The sequence below is a fragment of the Syngnathus typhle genome, linkage group LG8, assembly GCF_033458585.1.
Source record: "Syngnathus typhle isolate RoL2023-S1 ecotype Sweden linkage group LG8, RoL_Styp_1.0, whole genome shotgun sequence".
Classification (NCBI taxonomy): Eukaryota; Metazoa; Chordata; class Actinopteri; order Syngnathiformes; family Syngnathidae; genus Syngnathus; species Syngnathus typhle.
The window spans coordinates 6,888,593-6,912,811 of NC_083745.1; the positions used below are offsets into that span (position 1 = coordinate 6,888,593).

Here is a 24,219-nt window from a genome sequence, read left to right on the forward strand (position 1 = left end):
ACGATGCCGTGGATGGCAGGTGAGTTATCAGGAAGGTGTCTTGTATGTTCAATTACTAATAAAAACACCATAAATCTTTTTTTTTTAAGGATGACAATTTGATTTGATGATTTCTTACCTTCTCTCCTTTCAAGCCATCTCTACCAGGCAATCCTGAAGAGCCCTGTAAACAGGATTGGAGACAAAAAAGACATCTGTCAGCAGATCTTAATTTCACACGCATTCATCTCCAACAACCCATCCCCCTCATCACTGCTTTGGCAGACTATTGAGTTCCAGCCTAATATGTTTTTAGACAGGATTTATAAAATGTCTCTTTTTTTTTTTCTTCCTGCCTGCTTTTCAAGAAAGACAGATGCTCATTATCAAAGCAGGTGCAGCAAACAGATTGCACTTCTGTTATTTGGCAAAACGCACAGACATTTTCTTCTTTCTGCTAATTAATTATTAAATCTGCTGACGGAATGCGTTAGAGAGAAAAAATAGGGACTGGACTCTTTTCCCTGACATCCTGCTAATCGCGGTATTCATCAATTGATCTCAGGCTCAGTCTGGCGGACTGCGTTGGGAAGCAGAGGATAAGCCAAGGTGACAGATAAGGCGACAGGGCTTGACATGGAGTCTGCTGCAGGTATACTTACTGGCTCTCCTGGGAGGCCGGGGAGTCCAGTCGAACCAGATGGTCCTTGTTTGCCCTGATGGAAGAAAATGTTACTTTTTCCCCCGTACTTTAGGAGGTAAATGCCTTAAAATAAAAACAGTAGTGATTGTTTCTATAGACTAAGAATAACATCTGTTATTCTCTATGGGCACACTGTAAAGACTGACTATCTCTGTAAAATAACAAAAAAAATTCTGGCAGCAGGGTGCCAGTAAATGACAGTGGGATAACCGGTGTTGTATTTTTACACTACATTTCCGTTTTTATAATAATAACGATGCATCCATCTCAATTTTGTCACTTATCTGTCACATTGACACTCTGGAGGAAGTAAACGATGCATTAACTACTATAACTAGCTTGGGGAAAGTAGGATTCCAACTTAAAGTGTACAATCAACGGCTCAGAATGATGATAAATATCTGGTGTTCCCATATTTGTGTTTAGACTGTCTTGCATTCGTCAAAACGGTGAATAAACAACTTGAACACGTGGACCCACCTCAGGACCTTGATCTCCTTTCTGTCCTGGCAGCCCAATGTTTCCCTGTGAAATGACCCAAAGGGTGAGAGAAGGTACAGTGCATCACCTTAATTTTATTTGTGTTTTGGCAAACGAGAAAGAAGATGCCACAACAAGGAAGCAGCTATGAGAACAAGCAAGGAGACCTTCCTTCTTCTGCAGGAAGTCTCCCAAGTCTTGTACGTTTTGACATCCATTAAGTACTTCAACTGAGAATATTCAGTCTTCTCATCATTAATGTTAATATACTGAACATAAAAGATAAATGGGCCATGTAAATGTTCCCGCAGAACTTTTCAATATTCAACAATGCTTACCCGATCTCCCTTTTCTCCCTTCTGCAAAATGATCATTTCATCCTTTAAGGCATATGACAAAATGAAGCAGTTCAAAATGTGACTGAGCAACAAATACAATTCTAGTGTCTTTGCAAATCATCAGTGATTTATGATACAATGGAGATGCTTACAGTTCCAGAGATCTGCTTCAACCCATGAGCTGTCACCACCTAGACAGAATGGCGAAGACAGTCTGTCATCAAATCATGGCATATAAAATTAAACCGAACGGCCAATAGGCACCTCTGTCTAACGTTACTAGCCCACATTACATGATATCCAGGAACAATCACAAGTTAAATCTTTAATTAGACAGCTTCGCTAATGTTTAGCAGCTTGTTCTCTGAACTGACATCTTTGAGCAGGTACATTTGCACAACACTTGCTTATGAGTCTTTTGGGACAATTACAGTTATTAAATAAAGTATTTTTCCATGTGGAGCAATATAAATCTTAAATGAGATACTGGGTCATCGGCTGTCTCAAAGTGCTTTCTGCACCATTCATCAAAAGTCAACCTATAGTCACTTGTCTCATTTTCTGAAAAAAAAACATCTCGCCGCCATCAACATGCAGCTTTGTTGTCAATGTCGCAACTCTGCCATGCCACAATTTACTCAACAGAGGCTGATGCCAGCTTGAGTTGAACACATTACAAAGCTCTACTGTAAAGTGAAGCTGGCATCTGTATTTTTAAAAATAAATTTAAAAAAACTCGGAACTCAAAAACCAGTTTTGCCACGCTAAGGCCATCGGGGAGAATGATGCAGTGCGCGCCGATAAAACCACTGCACCTCCCTGCCACTAATACATAGAGGCACAAGAAGGTTTATGGAGGGAGGGTAATGATCTGAACCCCTACTTCTGCTGTGTAAGGGAAATCGATGCTTAACTGCCAAAATTATCTGCCACAGGAAGGCAGAGAGCACAGACAGAGACTGGTACTAAATGTTCAAACAGCCTCATTTATCAAATGACTAATGTTTTCTTCTCTTGTGTGCGCTGCTGAAGACGTCTGCAATAGCCTTGGGAGGCCTGCAGCTCACCACAACCCGTTGAACACCACGGAGCGTTTTGCTTTTGATTGAGAGGAACAATTTTCTTTCCTATTGTCGTGAAATTTTAAGTAGTGACATTTGCAAAGGAAGTCTTCAGTGCTTTGGATTGCCTTTAAAACTGCAATGTCTACTTTGATGCTCGATTCTTGATATGTGCAGATGCAAACAACAGTGAAATCAGCTTTTTTTTTTTTTTGCTGTTAAAATACTCCCTTTATATTTTACCCGCTCTGAAACTGGATATATATCAGTCATAATTGTATCACAACATCACATGACACCCTGATGAGAAATCAATGTGTGGAAGCGTGCGCTCGATTAATGGTCAGCCTAGGCTGCTAGCATTCGGAAATTTATGCCAGCGGAGGATGCTGAGATTGAAGATTAAAAACAAGCAGCAGTCCTCTCTGCTTAAATAAGAACACAAAAGATGAACACCCCAGAGTGGCAAGGATAATGAATGTATTAAATAGTACATGATCAAAAGAAAACTTTTTTTTATGTGTTATGTTTTATGTGTCCTCCAATGGGATGCCAATATAGAGCCAGAATTTGCTTGTCACTGCTGAAGACTTAGACTGGACAATAAACACACTACTCGTCATAGACTTACAGGACCAGGGGGACCAGGGGGGCCAGCATCACCCTAAAAAACAAAAACAATAATAGTTGATTCAGGTTAAGTTATAAGTATAAGTTAGTACAAAAAAAAAAGCCTTGCCATACCGACATGGTTTTGTATTATCCAGAAACCTTGACCTGCTTTAATCAAACTCATAATTTTGCAGGAACCTAGTTTTGTCATTTTTCAGAGGTAACATGCTACCAATGACCTCACGGACACATCTTTTCAAGGAACAACACGGGAGGCACGGCAAGATGGAAAATAAAGTGGAAGTCAAGTGATATGAGGTGAGTGCCACAAAAACATTCATCATTGGTCTTCATGTCATGCACATAGCAGTCCCCATAGTTATTGTGGCATCCTTAAAGCGCATACAACCTTTTGTAATGGTCGTGTTGGGAGCCCTAACTGTGATGCATTGCTGTTGGGAGCCTGCTTTCTCCCATTCATCATTTATAAGCTATTACTTTCATGCTCTCACAACACGGCAACAATCTATCTATCTATATATACTATGGACATCATATAAATAACTCAAAAGCGCACAGAGACCTCATTCACAGCCAAGCGACCACAATCTTCTGAATTTGAAAGTGTTAAGACAGCAAAGCTGGAGAGGCTTTTAAAGCACATTTGGATTGTGATCAAATGCAAATGCGGAGAGGAAGCCAATTTTTTGAAGAACGATGAAAGCCAGGGTACATAAAGACTAATGGGACATCCCAGAGGAAAGAAACACCAAAAGAAAAAAACAGACTGTATTTCATTCTTGTGTTATTATTGAAACACTTTTACTTTCCTTCAAGGCAACAGTCTGCTTCTATACTTGTCATACTTGTCCACTAAGGGCTTACTTTTGTTCTAATGCAGTATTATTCTTAAATGCCACCTATAAATAAAAAATGTACAAGTTGCCTGCTGCTAGCTTTTGTTGTATTGTGTCGTCCTGCTGAGACGGGGGAAAAAAATGCGACAGAGCTGCCAATTCATTAGTTGTTGATGACTGACATTCAGATATCCTTGTAGTCCAAACATAATAACTCACACGTTCGCAGGCACAGTGACAGCAGACACAAACAGAGAGGAGTGTCATGTATTGCCACTTGACATTGACTCACTTTCTGTCCTTTCATCCCTTCGTCGCCCTGGGAACCTGGCTGACCCTGTGGGAGGAGGTGTTGGTAAATGACACAGTAGCAAGGCAGCATTTAAAGTGTCACTGCAGGGAAATACCTACAGGGTCTCCTTTTGCCCCCTTTTCCTCCGAGATGCCAGGCTCACCCTTCTCCCCCTGCATGTGGATAGAACAGAACATTGAGTTACAAGCTTGAGGGGATGCACAAAGAAACAAAAACAAAAAATAGAAAATACCAGGCGATGTGAACATCTAAAACTCAGAAAAAGGAAATTGTCTAACTCCAAATGTGGTACATTATAATTATCTTTAAATAATGAAACTGCGAGAAAACATCAGCCACTGTTGCTTTTCCATGTTCCATTCCACTCTCTTCCAATAGATGGCACTTCATGATTGCATGTGAGCCGTCCTTGGTGCATTTTAATAGGATTTCTTTCACTGTCACTTATGTGAGGAAAATGTCAAAGTAAACAGCAAGTGTACTTTCACATTGGCCATGACGTACAAGGAATGATAAGTAAGATACGTCTGTGATAGAAATCTAAACAAGGAAAACTTTTTGGTCTCTTGGGAAGTGGTGAGAACTCTCATTTTATTTTTATATATTTTACACAACTTTTGACCTCATATTTAATAAGCTTGCAAACAACCTTGAATCAGAGAGATTCATCATCAACTAAGCCACCACCACCGACACCATGCTGGGTATTGTGTAACAATGCCAAGAAACGGTTTGGATCCTGAAAAGTCCTGAAAACGAAAATACAAAAACGTCTGCTGAAGGTTATGATTTCATAATGCAACATTTCTAAATTGCGTAGCTGTACCTGGACAATCTTCACCTGAAAATTACGCTTCAGACCTCCCCAGATTACTTTGACGACAGCCGCCGCCATAGTATACCTTTAATGAGCTTTGCCTCTGTTTCCTCAGTTTTTATTAAATCACCAGACTGTTCTTGTCAATGAACAGATGGATTGTCATATTATAATTTTAGGAAAGGTGAAGGCACTGCGTGAAAACTGGACTAATTGAATTTGGTGAAGCTTTATTAACCATATGTGCCGCCTTTTTTTTTCTTCTTGCCCAATCACTATGTCAATCCATTTCAAGAATTAAAGCCTCCTAAGTGTTGATGAGAGAAGTCCAACTAAAAAAGTTCAGGTGCTTAAAAATATGGTAAAAATCAGGGTAGCAGCGGCTTTGTATTTAGAAGTTCAGCTGGTTTGATTAATTCTTTTTTGGAAATGCAATTTATCAAGAAATTCCATGCATAAATCAAATGTATGCGCGTCTTATATAACAGAATCAATAACAAAAACGGAGTGGGCGGCTGTACGAAAAACTAGCAGCGGTCAGAATACAGAGACAGGCGTAATGTGGACAAGTTTCCAGTGGTGGACACAGTAGGGACAGCAATTTAAATGCAATGTTATGCAAGATGGGTACATATATCCACTTTGGAAGCATTGGAGGTAAATTGAAATGAATAAAATATGGCTTTTATGCAGTTGCTGGCTTCCCTTAGATTATGGGCACAATAGATTTCTGCAACACAGTAATACATCTGTTTGGCTCTTGCATTAACGTTTCCAATTCCATCACTTTGTACTCTCCCAAATGTTCCATGATGTAAACCATCAAAGCTCAAGATCCTCTTTTAAATATATATATCGATCCTCATTGTTTTTACACCTGTTACCAACAGCGCTTAATTTGTTTGTGAGTAAAATCTGTCTTTTTAGATGGCATTCTGGATTTCTTTTTAAGGCCCTCAGTTGGTGCACACAAAATTATTTAGGACTGAAATGTCATGCAAGCCAAAATAGTTCCCACATTTTTTAGTGCGGCCAATCTCAATATTCTTCCCATATTGACTTTTCCACAGATTCACAAGCATGTAGTGAGAAGGCTAGGCAGAGTTTGGAAAATGGATTTCAAAGTCTTCAACTGTGAGAGCATTTACACGATTATCGTATGACTGGTTGGGAGTGGATAATTCACATTGTTCCCTGTACACTACAGAAGAAGTGAGGCCTGAGACTTGAAATGGGGCCCCAATTCAAAAGAGACTCACTGACTCAAACTTTGAGTCTGAAAACTCAATTTGCCCATCCCCATCGCATATCCAACTGTGAATGAGAATTATTAAAAGCAATCACCCCCATTGAATTTAACCAGCTCATTGATTGTTTAAAAAGAAGTATTAGCCATCTGTCCAGATGCCCATATAGGCCTCCATTTAATTGACTTTTAGATAAAAAAAATTCAGGCAATTATCAATGATTTTAAAGTGCCCATGTTCAGCTCTCTGTTTGTAACTATGTATGCGTGTCCTTTGCTGTATATTTTTTGCGAAGCTTTGGATGTTGACAAAATACCTGAAATCTCATTCAAAACATTTTTACAGCCAGGGTATGGTCTCCAATAATAGATCCCATGGGGACAATTACAGAACTCCAAGGCACTGTAATAGTTTGGATAGTTTGAAAGGTCAAAAAAATTACAAGTGTGTTCCCAAAATGTAAAAGTCAAGTGTACCCTTGTGGTTACGAGCAATGCCCAACTAGTCACGCAGTATTCATACAGTAAGCGACCCGCCAAATTGCCATCAATGTTAACGAAAACAATTAGTTCTCCTTTAAAACAATTACATTTGAGAAAGGTTTGATTTCTATTAAACGCTGGTTCGTGAGCATGTTCTGTTTCGACAAATCAGTGGCGAACCAATTTGGACTGAAGTGAGCGCAACTCTCTCTTTCTGGCTTTCAAGCTGTAGAGTGGGATAACCAAAGCTCTTAATTGATAATTAAGTTTTCTCTGTCCTTCAGTGTCTGATTAATTATCTTGGTGTCGAGATATATGGCATTTCCTTTCATTTTTCATTTCATTTCATTTTTTTCAATTTTTGCTGTTGCTCAGCAACACTCTTACTTATTTTGACCCACGCGAGGATAAGCAGTTTGCAACATGAATGAATGAATGGATATTTTTTAAATTGACTAGTTTAGCATGTAAAGTAAAAAAAAAATAAACTGATTAGTATAGGTTTGGAGAAATCATCTCTCAAATATTGATGCAACTGTTCCTGCAGAGCTACATGACCATGCAAGCAGAAATTTTAGATGCATGGTGGAAACAGATAATATTATATATATATAATATATTTAATGTGTAAAGTAAATGAAATGTTTATATGAATGAAAGGCAGAAAAATTTGAGCTTTTACTTTCAGTGATAAAGACGATATTGTGATTTTTTTTTCCCCCAGTATGCAGTGGTTCCAAAGTTCTGAACATAAAACTTCAAATAACTATATAGTACACCTTCAGCCGTGCCCTGTCATTTTAGGCAGATTAAGTGTGTTCTCATGCAGACAACTTCCTTGTCAAGGTCGGCCAGCTAACACTCCCCCTTCCTCTTGGCAAAGAGTGCAGGAAACGACTCAGAGATCCCTGTACACGGCACGTCAATACGAGAAATCAACAGTGCAGTCAAGAGGTTTGCCTCCTAATTTTCACTCTTGGCTAAACCACAAGTTGGCCGCTGGAGGTGTTGAGCAGGTGGGGGTGTGCTGGCTAAGCAGGCAATAGGGGTAGCAAGTGTGCCAGTGGGAGGCCTTGTGAGATCCATGTCTAGGGATGTTTTACACCGCACACTGCACGTTAGTATGTGCCTCCTGTAAGGTACAGCACCTCTGGGCTTCATGAAAATGATTGTGGGGCCTTTTTGAAAAGGTACTGTACGTAATGACCATCCGTCTGTTTGGTGAGTCACTGTGGGAGGTCTACAGTAGGATGTACTAGGTACAGATAGCCCATAACTAACGTAAAGATGACATTTTTGAAGAGAGGGCTGGATATCACTATGAATACAAACAAGTCAAGGTCAACCCATATCTATCGATCGATCGACCTACCTACCTACCTACCTACCTACCTACCTACCTACCTACCTACCTACCTACCTACCTACCTACCTACCTACCTACCTTTTCCGTCCGTCCATTTGTCTAGGTTAAAGCTCACATTAGGTGCTTGAGTTATCTAAGGCCAACATTTTAATTGCTCGCAACACGTCTGTCACCGGCAGACGACTGACTGCAATTTTTATCAGAGGTTTTAATGTTAAGACATTATGATGGAATGCAGTTTTCTGGCTCTCTACTAGATTTACACTCCATGGTCCAAGTGACAACTCAAATAATGTAGTGCACACATAAAAAAGCAGCCGCTGTAAATCAAACAAGCACAAATGCATAGAGGGTTTAAATATAGATCCCTGGAGGTCCACAGTCCATTAAATAAAGTAAATAAAATTACTCCACAACCATTGGAGTAATGATGAGGTTAACTTAATTTCCATTAATGCGTAGAAATGCCAGTCCAGGCCAATTGGATGGTAGACATGCCTAATATTTGTATTAGGCATTTATTTTCTTACTGTGATGTATGACCACATGTGGATTGTTTTAGGTATACAGTCAATGTACCCACAGGAGTAGGATAGATGTCACTTAAAAATGTATTCACAGACAGTCTAAAAATTGGACATATATATAGGCACTTCATCAAAGTACTCGATAGATCTGCAATATAAAAGCAGCCTCACCTTTGCAGTGAAACACACAGCAGTCTATGAATCATCCTTGCGTCTTTATTTATTGTGCTGTGTTTACCAACGCTCCTGTCATAGTGTGATCCTCCCATGACATTGAAAAGTACCTGTTCCCCCTCTCAGTTGCCAGCGCTCTCCTGCTGCCAAAGGACGAGAGGGAGAGACGGCCTGTCATCTGTTTTGAATAGATAATTTTGGCCCCGAGATCCAACTTTGGAAAACAGCTGAGTCATAAATGTGGAAGGAGACGGCACATGCTAAGAGTATCGTCAACTTGCCATTTAGAAATGTCACACCGTCTCCAGCCTTGTCTTTCTTTTCTCTTTCGACTTTGCGTCCTACAACTTTATGAGTTATTAAGGAGGCAAGTTTTACTATGAGTCATGTGGGAGACATTTAACAGCGAGTGGCTCAATTATACAAAAGATAATTGAAGCTAGAGAGCATAACAGTGATCGAAGCAGAACGGGATCTCTCTGGATTCTGGTACTCAATAAAGTAGGAAAACCTTTGATCCAGATCAGGAGTGCAATCAGGGCAATAGTGTGTGAAAATAATTGGACACCCGAAGCAGCAGAGCAATATGGCACTCCTGTTTGTCCTGACATCCGAGCAGTTAAGAGTCTGAAAAGCAGTCTCCTTTTAACGCATCATATATTTGTAGCCATAAGTGTGTGTGTACGCGTGTGTGTGTGTCTGTGTGTGACTACACAAACACACGAAAGCTTGAATTGGAATTGGTTTGGATTGCTCAGGAAAAGATGATAACACAAAAATGCTCTGGGGCATATAGTCACTTTTTAGTCTTTTCGTTAATTCAGACTTTCTCAAGGGCTTTATTTGCCTCTTTTGTAGCCTTGATTTGAAATATTTGTTATCGCAAAAATATTACAAATCATTGATCACTTGGTTCTCAGTAGTCTGTAAAACCCTACACACTACGTTCATGTAGCTATTCACATAATATATGCATGAAAACTCAATGTGCAATTAACCAGTAATTGAATAGGAAACAAAAATGTAAACCAATGTTGTGGATGCTCCACATTTGTCTGCTATGCTTTTTTGATGGGGCATGGGAATTCTCAAACCAAAGTTGAATTAAATTAGGCTCTTAATGGGATCAAAATCAGAAGTCGTTTATGATTGGGTTTAATCTGCAATTGCCTCACACATGCATTTCAATACATTATACATGACTACAACAGCAATGTGTAGATTTGGAGGTCATGTTTTCAATTGGGTTTTTGTACATAGTTGCGTATGTTACTGAGTATCACTCACAGGCTTTCCTTCAGGTCCAGGCATCCCAGTCTTTCCTCTACGCCCCTAAGGAAGACAAATAAAGGAGATTGAGATGAGAGCGGGAAGATGTTACAACAGGTGTTATACTCTGTACACACGCTGCCAGCAAATAAGGCTCGACAGCAGCTCCTGTCGCACTTTCTAATTTGCTTTTAATTAACAACAAGAAAACAGCTTAATTGCTGCACCCCGTGTGGCCTGCAAGTCTTTGTTCCCTCCTTTGGTTCACGGTCTCCTCTTCCAGCTGTGCGAGTCCCTCGTGCATCAATCAAAGCAGAGAGCATATACAGCAGCGAGCCGGCCAAGCCGCAGAGCTTGGCGGTATTGACGAGCAAGGTCAGCGAGAAGTGATCGTTTTACAAAAGGCCTTGAGTCCTTGAAAGTGTATAGGACTTCAAACACTAACATCTTAATGAGGTGGATTGCTTTCTGAAGCAAACTAAAGTTAATATGATTTATAGAATGGGTGCAAGGGATCAATGAAACTTTGTGAGAAATATCTCAACTGGCGGAGCATCATCGGCCATGCGAGACTTGTCGTTATCTAATAGTAGAGTGCCCCCCCTCTCATCCCCGGGTGGGCGCAGCACGTGTGATCTGAGAGAACATGCATTTTTTTGCCGCACGAGGATAAAGTGCAATTGCAAATCCACTACAATAAATTCCAGTGGTACTCTCATTGTCAGAGTGGGCTTAGGTCTAAATGAGGGATATGCAATTTATATGCTGGAGGGGCTCGCAATTTTTTATCACTGCTCCTGCAGGGCTACATATGACCACATACTTTGCAATCAGGTGTATGAAAAAAACATTGTTCAGTTCACATTTCTTCAAGAACATTTTTTGATGCATGCATAACAGAATCACAATCAAACAATAAAGCACTTGAGGCAACAAGATAGACACATACTGGAATACTGTTGCAGTGCAAAAGGCTATGTTGCAATAATTACCATTCAAGAGTGCCAAAAAACTGCTGAACAAGAAACGAACACCAAGTGCAAGAAATCAATTTGTAAGTGTTTTTTTTTTTTTAACGAAATGAACTCACTCAAAAATTCAATATTATTGAGATTCTGTGCTTGTACTGCATATCATTCCAAATCTGAAAAAAATAAAAGCTAGATGCCTACTCATATTGTAATAAAGAGCTCAGTAAAAGCGAAACCAAAACATGTCTGAAATCTAGTGGCGATTGGTAATATCACATATTACAACTATAGTTGCAAAAATCTAGTGGCGATTCATATATCATAACTTACAACTATAGTTGCAAAAAACATATTTGCAAAAATGGGGAGTCACTGGTCTTATTTGTTAAGTTCAATCTATTCAAAATATTATAATATTCGAAATTTTCACGTACTATGTCTATGGCTGGAATGAAGCCAACACGGTTCACAAGAATCACAACGCAACTGATTCCACCAACGTTCAACGTATGCTGACTTTGAATAATTGATTTTGACACGTCTGCATAACAGCAACAGCGTGACAGCAACAGCGACAAAAGACCAGAATTCAACGAGCTCTGTCGGTTGTACTGTTTAATCATCTGTCTATTTATTTCGTGCATTTTAAAGATGACTTGGACATCTAAAGAAAATAAGCAAAGGTTCAGCGCAGTCAGTTTCAATCTTAATCATTAAGGTGCCGATACATCTTTTGATGAACTTTTACAAGGATGAGGGTGAATAGAAATGAGACGTTAGAATATTTTCCTTGGTAGCAATGGCGAGCGCTACCTTTCAATGTGTTATGATAAGCACTAAGACGAGAAGTACGTATGTGTATTATTATTATTATTATTATTAGAAATGTACCATATAAGCAATTCAGATAGCATTTTATGAAGATTTTTTTCCAACCCACTGTACATGAATATATGTAAAAACTAAATACATAAATGCTCCCTGTGACCGTTCTGACCTCCATCATAACCCTTTCTACCGACAACATCATAACAAATGCCGATTACAGAGATAAGTAATTTAGCAAATGAATATTTCATATATTATTCTAAGCAAGGCATAAATTATTCAACAGTTGGAATCATTTCTACACATTTGCCCTAACATTGCTTTCAACTGCTAAGTGCATACTGACCGTGTGCTTTGCATATTCTAATTAAGATAAATGAATATAGTGGTAGTCCAGTCACAGTGCTCAACAAATAAACTCAAAGCTAATAATGGGTTTCGGTGGGGGGGTGATTTGCATTTAAATAAACATTAGCCTGAAGCTAACATTCAGGTTTTAAATGGTTCATAGGGTCATTATTTCACATTTGATAAAAATATTCCAGATCAGATCTTGAACTTTTTTTTGGCTTAATCCTCAATCAGACAAATACTTCGATGGAAAGTCATAACACACAAAAGAAAAAAAAAATACTCACAAAGCAGTAATCACTTGCACTGAAACTTTTTGTGATCCGTCATTTCATGTCACTTTGTCTCTTAGAATGTGGGATTTTCTTTGTAATTATATCTTGTAATTATCTTGTAATTATAGCTCTAACTGTCTGTCATCTTTCAGTTGTTGTCAGTGCTGTGTGTCTTTTTTAATCATAGGCCCCCAGTTTTCATTTGTCCAGAGTGAATTTCATCAACTTGTTTTCTACTTAAATTTCAATCTCTTAGTCTAAATCGTAATTAAAAGACATAGAAAGTAATAGATATCGGGGAAAAAAAATCCACCTATGACCACAGGTCTGACATTTTTCTGTGTAAGCGTGTCAACGCAATGCTCGAGTGCATATTTGTGTCAGATGTGAAAAACAGTCCAAAGCTGTCTCCAGGAATCAGGAATAAGCACCACACTAGAAGAGGATATTCTAGCTGCAGAAAATAAAAGAATGTGGGATAACAAGAAAAAAAGATGAGAGAAAACCAATTTGATTCATGTAGAAGAATCTTTGCAGTTCTAAGAGCATTGTTGAATGACAAAAGCTTTGCCTCCCATCGACGTAACGCTCGCCGATGTTTGCATAAATGTTTGAATAATATGTCAACATGACAGTAATTGTAATTTACATGCATCAACAAAGTGAGCCAACTTGGTGTGAATCATCCCTCCCAGCAAAGTAAACTTTCATTTACTGCATAACCACCTCAGTACCCAACCCGTGTGTATCCCATCACAATTGTATCTCTCTCCCTACCTCCCCCTCTCCTCTCCTCTCCTCTCCTCTCCTCTCCTCTCCTCTCCTCTCCTCTCCTCTCCTCTCCTCTCCTCTCCTCTCCTCTCCTCTCCTCTCCTCTCCTCTCCTCTCCTCTCCTCTCCTCTCCTCTCCTCCCTCTCTCCTTTTTCTTGCCATCTCTCCATTTCCTGTTGCCTCACAAGCCATTTCTTGCACACCCAACTTCCATTGCCTGTTGGATCACCGTGGCAATCTCTGTTGCTATGCAACGCTCAGTGTCCTCTAAATTTGAAAACATCCTCGTGCGTGATCATTATTTGAGCGCCACAGTGTGAAGCCCTCCTTCAGGTCTTAGCAGTAGATTAGAATAAGGGAGGAAAAGGGAGAATGAAGGGTTGAGAAAGAAAAGGACAAAGACGACAGGATTGCGGAGGAGTGGAATTGAGGAAAGATCATGGAAAGCTTCATGACTAAATTACAGATGCACAGGTATTGCTCAGATCCTCTCTAAAATCAGCAAACTATAAAAAGTAAGATATAAAACACTCAAAGTGCCGATTCAACAATATTATTAGTAAAGCTGTATGCAGACACCAACAGCAAAGATGCCTGCTTTAATTTGAAACTTCTCTCTTAGTCCACATGAATGCCACCCCTCCTCTGTCTTCAGCTATGCAGCAACTTGTTAAGCATACAAGAGAACAGCAAACACGAAGCCCAGTCCTGCAACACATGCCTCAAGAATACAGCAAAGTCAACAACAGCGACACTGCCAAGCCACTCCTTTAGGATGATTCCAAAATCCTTATCCCAAATGTCAACATATTCTGTGAGACTTTCCATGTCTGATTGATCATGCTTTTCAGAATCACCTCTATGGTGTAAAATGAAGATAGCAGAATGTGTTTTTTGGCAATAACGCAAATCTAGCGTGAAAATAAGTGGTAATACACCCGGCGAATGCCCCTGTCGAGCGGGGTCACGAGATAAGGACTTCTGAAATGAGCTCAACAGGATCCGGCTCAAGCCAGACGCACTTACTCTCGCACAGTACAGATATCACTTATGCTGTGTTGTCATATGACAAGGTCATTCACTATCTCCAATTATTGTAGTAGGTTATCTTTTTAATGGCATTCATTGATTGGCAGCCGTACACAAAAACACAAGGCTGATTTGTTTTTTTATTTAATAGTCCTCAAAGAGGGGCGGTGCTGCACAAATCTATTAGCCCGCCTTAAACTGACAGCATTGGTGATCACCAATACGTTTTTTTTTCTGTTCCTTCTGTACTTCTTTGTTGTTGAAGGGGACGGGGCGGTAGCTCCAATATTTGAGGATAATATATCAGATCCGCTTGCAGAATAAATTTTGGGCTTGCAAAAAGTTCCTTTGACGTCTATCAAAAAGCATCAGTCACAAATTAGACCTAACCCTGCATTTGTCTACCAGATCCTGACCTTTCCACGCAACCCGGTTGCTAGTCCAAACATCGACCGTCGATGCTCTTGGCAGCAGAAATCTTTGCTTTTCATTTCCTCAACTCGTCTCCTGTGTGACAACCAAGTTTAATGTCCCGGAGGCTAAACTTTCTGACATTAGCGAGGCAAGTTGATTTGCTCCAATGTTATGTAGCTCATAGGAGAGCTGACCTTTTCTTGACTGAAAGACTCATATGACACTCACACTCTTTCTGCCTGAGCAGAAAGCACGTCTGCCTCCGGGGACGTGTACTCAGGCCACCTGAGCTTTTGTCTTAACGCTGCACAGGAGTTCACTGGAAATTTGCTGCAGCTGTATTTGCTTGGTAAACCAACGTGCACAAAACTTGTACTAATATCCTCAAGTTAATTAAAAATTCACCGCATAAAACATCTTTGGGAGGAACAACTAAGAGTGTGAGTCAACTCAGTTCAACCATGTGACCTCACTTAAGTGATACGCAGAAAACAAACGACTCAGACGGGGTGATGACCTAGTCTAAATTGTCTAGATCTTTAGAAACCATAAAATTCTGTGTTTTTAATTACGGAGAAACATACCCAAGCCTTCTAAAGCACACATTCTAAGAACCGATTACTCTGATTCGGATTCAGTAAATTCACACGTTTGCAGCTCGACTGTCTAAATTTTCAGCAGTTCTGTGAAATATATAAAACTTACACTTCTTGAAACTGTCATAAAAAGCACAATGCAGAGACCCCAGCTTTACTTCCCCCTCATTATGGGTCCAATTATGGATAGATAGCGCAAATTGCCGACTTTTGACTGCCCATGCTGGATGCCACCTCAGGACACTGCACACACTGAGGAAAGAGTCTGGCCGGGCACTGGAGCTTGCAGAGATCCCTTGCACTTTGTAAAAGCCTCAATAAAATAGGATTTGTTCCAGTTGTTTACTGAGGGTTAAGAGGAGAGGATGGGGCAGGAAGAGAACGGCAAAGCCGACAGCTGCCTGGCAGGGGCTCAAATGCAGCTTAGCATTTTACCATTCTGACTGGCACACAATTCTCCCCTTTAACTCCCGGCCATCTAAATATTCAGGGTGGTATAAAGAGATGGCTGACACTGCAGCCGACGTTAGACAGAGCTCACTTGGCCGAGATTGTGCATATATAGTCTCCTGGCTGAAGCCTTCCATGAAGGCATTTTGCTCGATTCAGTCATGCACCTCTCCCCTCACCACTAGATGGCAAACTAGCTTCACCGCAAAGCAGCAGCAGGAAGCCTGAAAGCTCTCTTTTAAAGAGGATGGATGGGCTCGATGCATGAATGTATGATGCATGTTGGGTAACATCGCTAATTAGGCAGTGCGGCAATTAGACTATGAGTACGTACAGTAAAGGAGATTGGTCAGAGAGCGCTGAAAAAGAAGGAGAGGAAATGGGGGGGAATTAGGAGAGCACCAACAATTGATTTTGTGTAGCCTCACACACAAAAGGGACACAGGTGGGCATATAAAGGAGTAGCTTATCATTGGGCAAAACATTATTGAGCATCTTGAGAAAACTTCACAGCTCTTGCCTCCGCCGCACAGCAGGCAAACAACGAACAGAGCCGAAGGCAAACAGGAAATGCAGACAGTGGATGTGTAGAGGAACAAAGCCAATGCAGTCCCGTGGGTGTCTATTCAACAACAGCCACATATTCAGTGATGAGGTTTAAGAGCTCATTGACTTTAACAACTGCTAAGGAGAGGAGATGATATTACGGGAATTTGCATTTTTATGCGGTGAAGATGATAAATCTACATTAAACCGCGGTATCAGACGAATGAATGTCTTTGCAGTGTTTCAATGCAAGCTGTTTCTGGTTGCCTGTTTGCCTTTAGAATGTTCCCAGCCCCTAATGAATGCCGGTATTAGTCTTGGCGAGAAGAAATTTCACAGTCTCATCTGGACTTTTGGCTGCATTATTCATCCAGATTGCTCCCCTTCCTATGTTTACACTGTGCGGGTGTTTCATGAATGCATTCTCCAATAAGTGAAGAGGACAGGCTCAAAGATCTACTTTGAATAAACGCTGTGGTTCATTTTACCAACCAAATATTTGAAGTCAGAGAAAATGCACTGTGCAAAGATCCATGCGTTGGACTGTAGCGAGTCTTATATCACTCACCGTGCACATAACAGATTACACTAAGGTCCTACATTCTACCATGTGTATAATATCAGGCCATTGCAAATGTGGCTTCCTAGCATGCCATTACAGTGGACGCAGATTAATGTGTCTAAATTGGTCACGGGCAAGATGAGAGCATGAAGTATGACAACTGGATAGAAAGGCTGTAAGTGTCAACCTCCCATAACCACACCTCTGTGTGTTCTGCAGTGTTCCGGGCTGCATCGTCTTCCCAAACAACCTCAAAACCGCCTCCGCCTCCACCCCCACCCTCGACCACCCTGCGCTCTTAGTTCTCTGTGCCATCTCTCCGCCTTTTGGCTGAGGCAACAGTCCGCATAAACAGAGCTTACCAAGGGGCATGCATCAATCCGTGCCTCCTGCATGTGAAATGCCCTTTTGAAAGTATTTACATTCTCAGCATTTCCTTGCCTTCACCTCAAAAGTGAACCAAAATGACCCCAGAGCATCTTTGCATAGCTAGACTATTTGACGTCGGAGAAAGATCATTCTGCTGCCATGGTGTGAAGCACGAACCTGGAGGAGTCACAGGAGCCACTGGCCCTCTGCCCGGTGACATATCAGCCAGGTTTAGAACCGAAGGGTGTTGTTAAACTTAGACAAAGATTATGGAGGAGGAACAATGGACGGAAGACACGTCACTCCCGTTGTCACTGTCTGGTGACAACCTCTTAAGTCCCATGTCAGATTTCTTGTGGTAGAATATTGAAGCTGAATAACCAATGAGGAAAAAGAAAATCAAGACATGGTGATATAATTGTGAAAAGATAAGTTTGTTTTTGGTGCTACCGCTGCCCAACAAGAGTTGTTTCTGACGGGGTTTTATGAAATTATTAACAATTGAGCAGTTTAATCAAGGTTTTGACCTGTGGAGCACACAAAGTTAACTGCAATAGCTCACCATCTAATTACATCGGTCATCGGACCACATTTAAAATGAAGGCCAAATAATACATCGGCTTCGTTGCAGATGTATGAACAATCATTGTGGCTGCTGGTTTGACTGGAGGCTGGCCTGACCACATTTAATGTAATTGCCACCAATATCAACAAAACTATGCATACATTGAAAAAGGCATCCTCATTAGAATCGGGGGTGTGCAGGAGCAACCCTTTGGGCGAACGATGGTGTACACCCTGCATTGGTCGTCAGACAATTGCAGGGCATAATAAAATATCCATTTCATATGTTTTAGACAAAGTAAATCAGAGTTTCAGGTGGAGTAACACAACAATGAATTCAATGTAAAAAAATATTAAGTCATTGTTGTATCATTGCTGGGTGGTGCCGCTCTGTTGTCTGGGATCGTCTCAAGGTCTTGGAATATACAGTATGAATGAGGGCCATGATGCAAAGAACAATAGTTGTCCAAGGCTCATAGGACGTGTTGACCTACATTAGCCTTTTCCGAAAAGCCCTTCCTTCTCACACGTGCGCAAACACACTTCAAAAGGTGGAGAACAATATGCAATCAAAGTGATCCTCTCCATGTCGTGCCCCCTCGCATTCAGGCCTGTAATTAATGGGCCAATTAATGCACGTTTATTCTGGACAACCGCAGATGTAGTCATACTGGGCCTCTCTGGGAACATGGAGGAGTCCGACAGATAAATCAAAACACGATGCATCTGTCCTTGCGAGTGCCAAACGTTTCCCCCGTAACCTTCCACTTTCCCAACGGCTCAAATGTGAGACTGTTTCATAGCCAATCAGGTCAAACCTTTGTTTCATGCCCCTCTCCCAATGTACTTGACATTGACAAGATTAATTGCCTTGTGCACTGAGCAAATGTGTTACCTCCTTGTGTAATACAAGTGTCAGAAGTGTGACTCTCTGGGTTTCCTCAATATGAAATTCAGGGGGATAAGAATAACCTGGTCCATTTTGCCCAACATAAGGGTTGACCAAGCCCTGCTCCCCCCCCCCCCCCCCACCAGGCTTGTAAACTCTCACAGGGTGTAAATCTTGCCATAAAGTCTCAGCTGTGAGCCCTGCTGACCTGTGATTTTTTCCTCTCTGTGTTACTATGTCATTGAGCTTCAACTGTAACTGCACATGTACTGTGTGTCACACTACAGTATTTAAAATGCAGCAACAAGGGCAAAGACAATTTCTATGATCATTGCCTAGGATTAAAACAATTAATAGTTTATCTAGTTATTTTTTAAAGTATCAACTTTATGTTGATGGTTGTTATAGTGTGAATTGTAAGTATATCAATAACATTGTGATCTTGATCATCTACCAAAATAATCAATAATATTGATGGAATGGCCAGGACACCACTTATTATGTGTTAGCAATTGCAACAGTGATGATGCTCATGATAATACATCTACACAGTAATTCTCATGTTTTGGTCTAGCTGCAACGTGGCTAAGCTCATCGCATCTAATTTTCCCCTGTAGTTTTTTTTTTTTTAGTTTTTCCTTGTCCTCTTGGGAGCTTAAGATCAGGGATGCTTTGAGAATAATTGTCAATTTGTTTTGTATATGTGAAGCCCTTTGAGACTGCTTGTGATTTAGGGCTATATAAATAAACTTGGCTTGACTTGCAATATTTTGAATAGTAGTTATGCTACTATAACTACCATAATTCCCATCTGCCTCACTTTTCAACGTGAATCAAGCACTGAATTGTATAAGGAGAGATGTAATCAGATGACCTCGATGGGAACCTTACAACAACGTTTTGGAAGTATGACAATGAGGTGAACATGAACTAGCACAGCTGCATTAAAATACGTGATATAATTTACTGCCTTGCCCAAATCCGCCACAGCCTCCCATGGAGAGCGTCTGGCAGGAAGGTTGATGTTCTCACCAGGGACTCATTACCTAATAATCTGGCCCCGCATGTGTTCTCGTAGAGGTCAACAATCTGTGAGAGTCGGAGCTCAACGTCTGTCTCGAGCAAGCCACCGTCATGGGCTCCATTGCCCTCAGCTCAAACTACAACTCTTCCACCAGATAAAATGTACGACCAGAGATGTTCTAATACAGCGGTTTAATATAATCTAAACTCGACAGGCAACACGTAAAAATGGCGAGGCGACGTTTACAAAATTGATGATGATGATCATGACTGTGTATCTCATCAAATCAGCAACAACTTCACGTAATTTAATGTGCGAATCTAATCTCACTGTAACTCCAAAGCCACAGCAGGACTTGGCAACAGTTGGCAGGAAAATGATGAAAGTGAAAGATTTTCCTGTAGTGTAAAAAAGAAACATTTGAGTAGAGGATCAGTGTCAAGAAGACAAACGACCTTTGACATGTGTCGACACAAGGTCACAGATGGGAAATGTGGGAAAAGAAAATAGGAGAGATTTGGGGACAGCTGTCTCGGGTTTTTAGCAAGTGGCGGAGATGGAAAAAGTAAACATAACTATCACTTCCAAATGACAGCTATTACCACTCTCTTCTTGGAGAAGTCCGACTACCAAACGCAGACGACAAATATCTCGTTTCAATCTTTTTGACAGATTATATCCGCATCATTTTAAAATGCTCCGACAGCTGTTGTGGAGGAAGTTTAGATATTTGGCTTCGAGAGGGGAAATGAAACTGAAACAATTACAAAAAGAAGTCTTCATGAGATGATTGGTGACAGCTTTTCAATGTGCACTAAACATAAATGTTATACTTTTGAGTACTTTTGAGTACTTCCATAAGGTCTTTGTATCATTTGGCGCCTCGTGATCCTCCCATATCTCTCTGACCGAGGTTTGTTGGATATGAAAGGAACCTATTTTTGCAACATAAACACTGGAAACAATTATGAGTCAAGTCAATTTAATATATCACTTGTTATTAAACTCATCAAGGCAACGTCATGGAAAATAAAAGGTATATATTTCTGTTATCATTTGTCGTTGTTTGGTCCTTTAGTTAAGCTAAATTAATTAACGTCTAACTGTATTTAAATAAATGACTATGAGGTTAACCACTGCATAATTCATTGGGGGAGATACATATATTGACAGAGTAGGTTGCAATGCTCTGTTTCCTCTTGGGATCCATCGAGGATCATCATTTCTCCACAGCTTTCCAAAGTGGAGCTAATGGATGTCTCATGGGAATGGAAAGTGCAGTCCAAAAGTTAGACTTTTCTAAGAGACATCAACATCAACATATATGGATGGAGAAAATTTGGTGTTATGGCCCACTGCCATTCAGTGTATATTTAATTCATAAACCTTTACTTGGTGTTCAAAATCCACCTTGAAATTTGAGATCTTTTCTGGGATCATTTTAAACAAGTCACAGGAGCATACTGCTTCTCCCAGAGATGTGAATACAATATGACTGAACCACCACTACTCTGTGCCAACTAGCACAGAAATCTGTGAATGAAGTTTGACATTTTTGTGTATTTAGCCTTAAGGAAACGCACACAACAACCAAACCCGGCTTGTCAAGGTCGTTTGGAACCAAGAATATTTTGCTGCCATATGTTTCCAAATATTTGTACGATAAAATGTCACCTCAAGAGTTTATGCAAACATGAGTGGATTGCTTTGTCACAAGAGGGTTGAAAAGAAATGTGCAACTGCCACGGAAACTATGCTAGCGTGTGTTTTTTGGTGACAACAGTATTTTTACTTAATACTTAAATGTTAGTCTACATTAATGTCATTACAGACCTTTTCTGTTTATCACCTAGCGAGAAGGGCGAAGGGGGCAATTACAAAGAACAATAATGGCAACTCTGCACGCAGCGTATGTTTTTTGCACCGGCTGAATTGCATTTAAAAAGAAGCGAAATGATATCAGACTGAATTGTAGGCACGTGTCTTCGTCTTTGCACAAAATCAGTTCATGCATGTCATTTCCTAACTAAAGGTCTTTACTCTGGCTGCAGTCTTTCAAAATGTCAGATTTTAGCGAACCTGGCTAAAACATAGTCCGTACGTGGGTGAAAGGCTAAAAGCCATTAAAAAAAAAGTCCAGGGTCTCTGTGGACAAAACTGACAAAATTTAAGTGAGGGGAATTCAACTGAATGCCCAGCTTTGTTCCATGTTCTTCCCAAAAGCTTCTGTTTAGCGTTTAGCTGCCATTATGTGCCACTTCCTTTCAATATAAAACCAAGCTGCATCACCATTAAGGAGAAGTGTGAAATGTGGGGGCTTTACTGTACATGCTCATAAATTTCTAGATCATCGTAGAGGGCCTTGCTTCAACCCGACCAACTAAAGTGGTCTTCCATCATGGTAATAAGATAAAATCCGGATTCTGTTAGACTTTGGATGGCTGTCCTTGCTGTAAAGTATATGCACCCTTAAACCTCAAATTATGGGAGAAGGGGGACACTGGCAGCATGTCCCCTACCACAATGTCCTCCACATCTCCTTGAAGGAAACTCTTAAGTGGCTTAGAGTGGTCTTATTTCCCTCCGCAATAAATTGAAGTAGACATTGTAAGAGATGGTCTGACTTGAATGTAAGGCCTTGTGAAAGCTTTCCACTGCCGGCTGTTTTATGAAAGATGTGGTGTGGTCAGGTCAGCACCCGTCAAAATATTCTGCGTCATTTTGGCACGGCTATGACTCTCAGTTGAACCAAAGAGTTGCATGAGTGGGCAAGTCGCTAATTAGGTGAGAGTCTCTTGTTGTATTACCTCGGCCATAAGCGATCCCCTGATAATGATACACGTCCACTCTATTCAAATGGGCTGCCAGGTTGCAGATAGACAAGTTGGTCGACAAATCAGTGGTCACATGTGACTCTTAATAATCAGAAATCACAGCATATTACCATTAGTGAGACGTAGCTCAATAGCCAGGTAAAAATATATAAGGACTGTCATTGGCAATAAAATGCTTGGGCTACTCAGTAGTATTTAAAAAAAAAAAGTGAATTACTCAAAAGAGTTCACAATATCAATATCGGTACAAGTTGGATTCTTGTGTGAACACTCAAATACCGTGAGAACTCAGTTTGCAGGCAAGGTGTATTTGTGTTGTACTAGCAAAAACTAAAATAAATTTGCGACAGGCAGCATGAATTAATGGAATAAGAATGCAGGAATTGTGTTGCTACAAGAAATAATAAAGATCAATTGAACATTTGGACCTGTAGACTATCAATGAAGAATGATAAGTGACAAAATGTACTCTTCAAATCATCAATCAAATCATTTGAGGTTTATGAAAATACTATCGACTAACTGCCTAAAAAAAAGTGTGAATGACAGAGATTCACTGCCCTCGTGTGTTTAGCTATTGAGAGATTACACAGCTGATGAAGGCTCATGCATTTTAATGCTACTGGAACACATTTGGGATGAAAACAGAATGCTGGCATTCTTGACATACTTGTGTCCAGATGTCTCAAGGCTTGTGCGTCACTTTGGCTTTTGCTTAATCTGGAAACATTTGCTTGGCCTACTTAATGCTGCTGAATCCTGCTACATATTTCACATTTTATTGGTTTTGTCCATATTCTGTAAACAAGAATCTTAAAGAGTCTATTTTGAGAACAGCAGCAGAGGTATTCATGCCAAGTTACTAATGATGCTGAACACAAAAGGACATAACCCGTCCTTGGATGGTGGATGTCAGCCGGGATGTCAAGGAATATTAACATTGCTACTGTTGGGAAAATATTCAGCCCTGCATGATGTCATTGTGTATCATGGCATTACAATAATTTGATTTCAATAACTTTGTATCTCTGGTGGCTTTTGTAGATTTCAAAAGAAAAAAATGGTAAGAAACTAACCACTTGTATTGGCTACATGCCAATAAAACTCGGCCACTGTACTCCATCTTACTTTATGTCCTTCGTAAACTTTCATTTATAGACACGATTTATCACGTTTTGAGTCTTTTTGGGTCTGTTTGGCTCCAGCAATGTCAAGTGAGCCCAAGTTCTACCTGACTACATTTATTTTACACCTGACTGTCTTTTTAAAAAAATATATATATATTATAAGTACGCGTGTCAAATTTTTCGTTTTATGTGATGTGGTATTTTCCAGATCTATACTGTGTCCCTTTTAAAGGAGCATAGTTTTGGGCTTGTTTTTTTCCGTACTGCTGAGTAACGAACCGGTACTTCCGCTTCTGTCTCCGTATTTTAGTCATTGTTATTTTGCATGTGTCTTGGATTGGTTGTGACTGTGGAGACAAATTCCTTATGTTTGTATAACCTTGGGCAATAATGC

General features: G+C 40.3%; 1 protein-coding gene across 5 annotated transcripts in view; it reads right to left on the bottom strand.

Annotated features, from left to right (window-relative positions):
- LOC133158467 (collagen alpha-1(XIX) chain-like) overlaps positions 1–24,219 on the bottom strand; it is a 73,812-nt gene that overhangs the window by 27,271 nt on the left and 22,322 nt on the right. For 4 of the 5 annotated variants that reach the window (XM_061285708.1, XM_061285706.1, XM_061285709.1 and 1 more), the window contains 9 exons: positions 10,244–10,288; positions 4,442–4,495; positions 4,323–4,367; positions 3,193–3,225; positions 1,653–1,691; positions 1,501–1,542; positions 1,163–1,207; positions 642–695; positions 119–163 (listed from right to left, as the gene is read on the bottom strand). In XM_061285708.1, coding sequence (XP_061141692.1) covers positions 119–163; positions 642–695; positions 1,163–1,207; positions 1,501–1,542; positions 1,653–1,691; positions 3,193–3,225; positions 4,323–4,367; positions 4,442–4,495; positions 10,244–10,288 — 402 coding nt within the window. The remainder of the gene's footprint in view (positions 1–118; positions 164–641; positions 696–1,162; positions 1,208–1,500; positions 1,543–1,652; positions 1,692–3,192; positions 3,226–4,322; positions 4,368–4,441; positions 4,496–10,243; positions 10,289–24,219) is intronic. The other variant, XM_061285707.1, reaches the window with a different exon arrangement.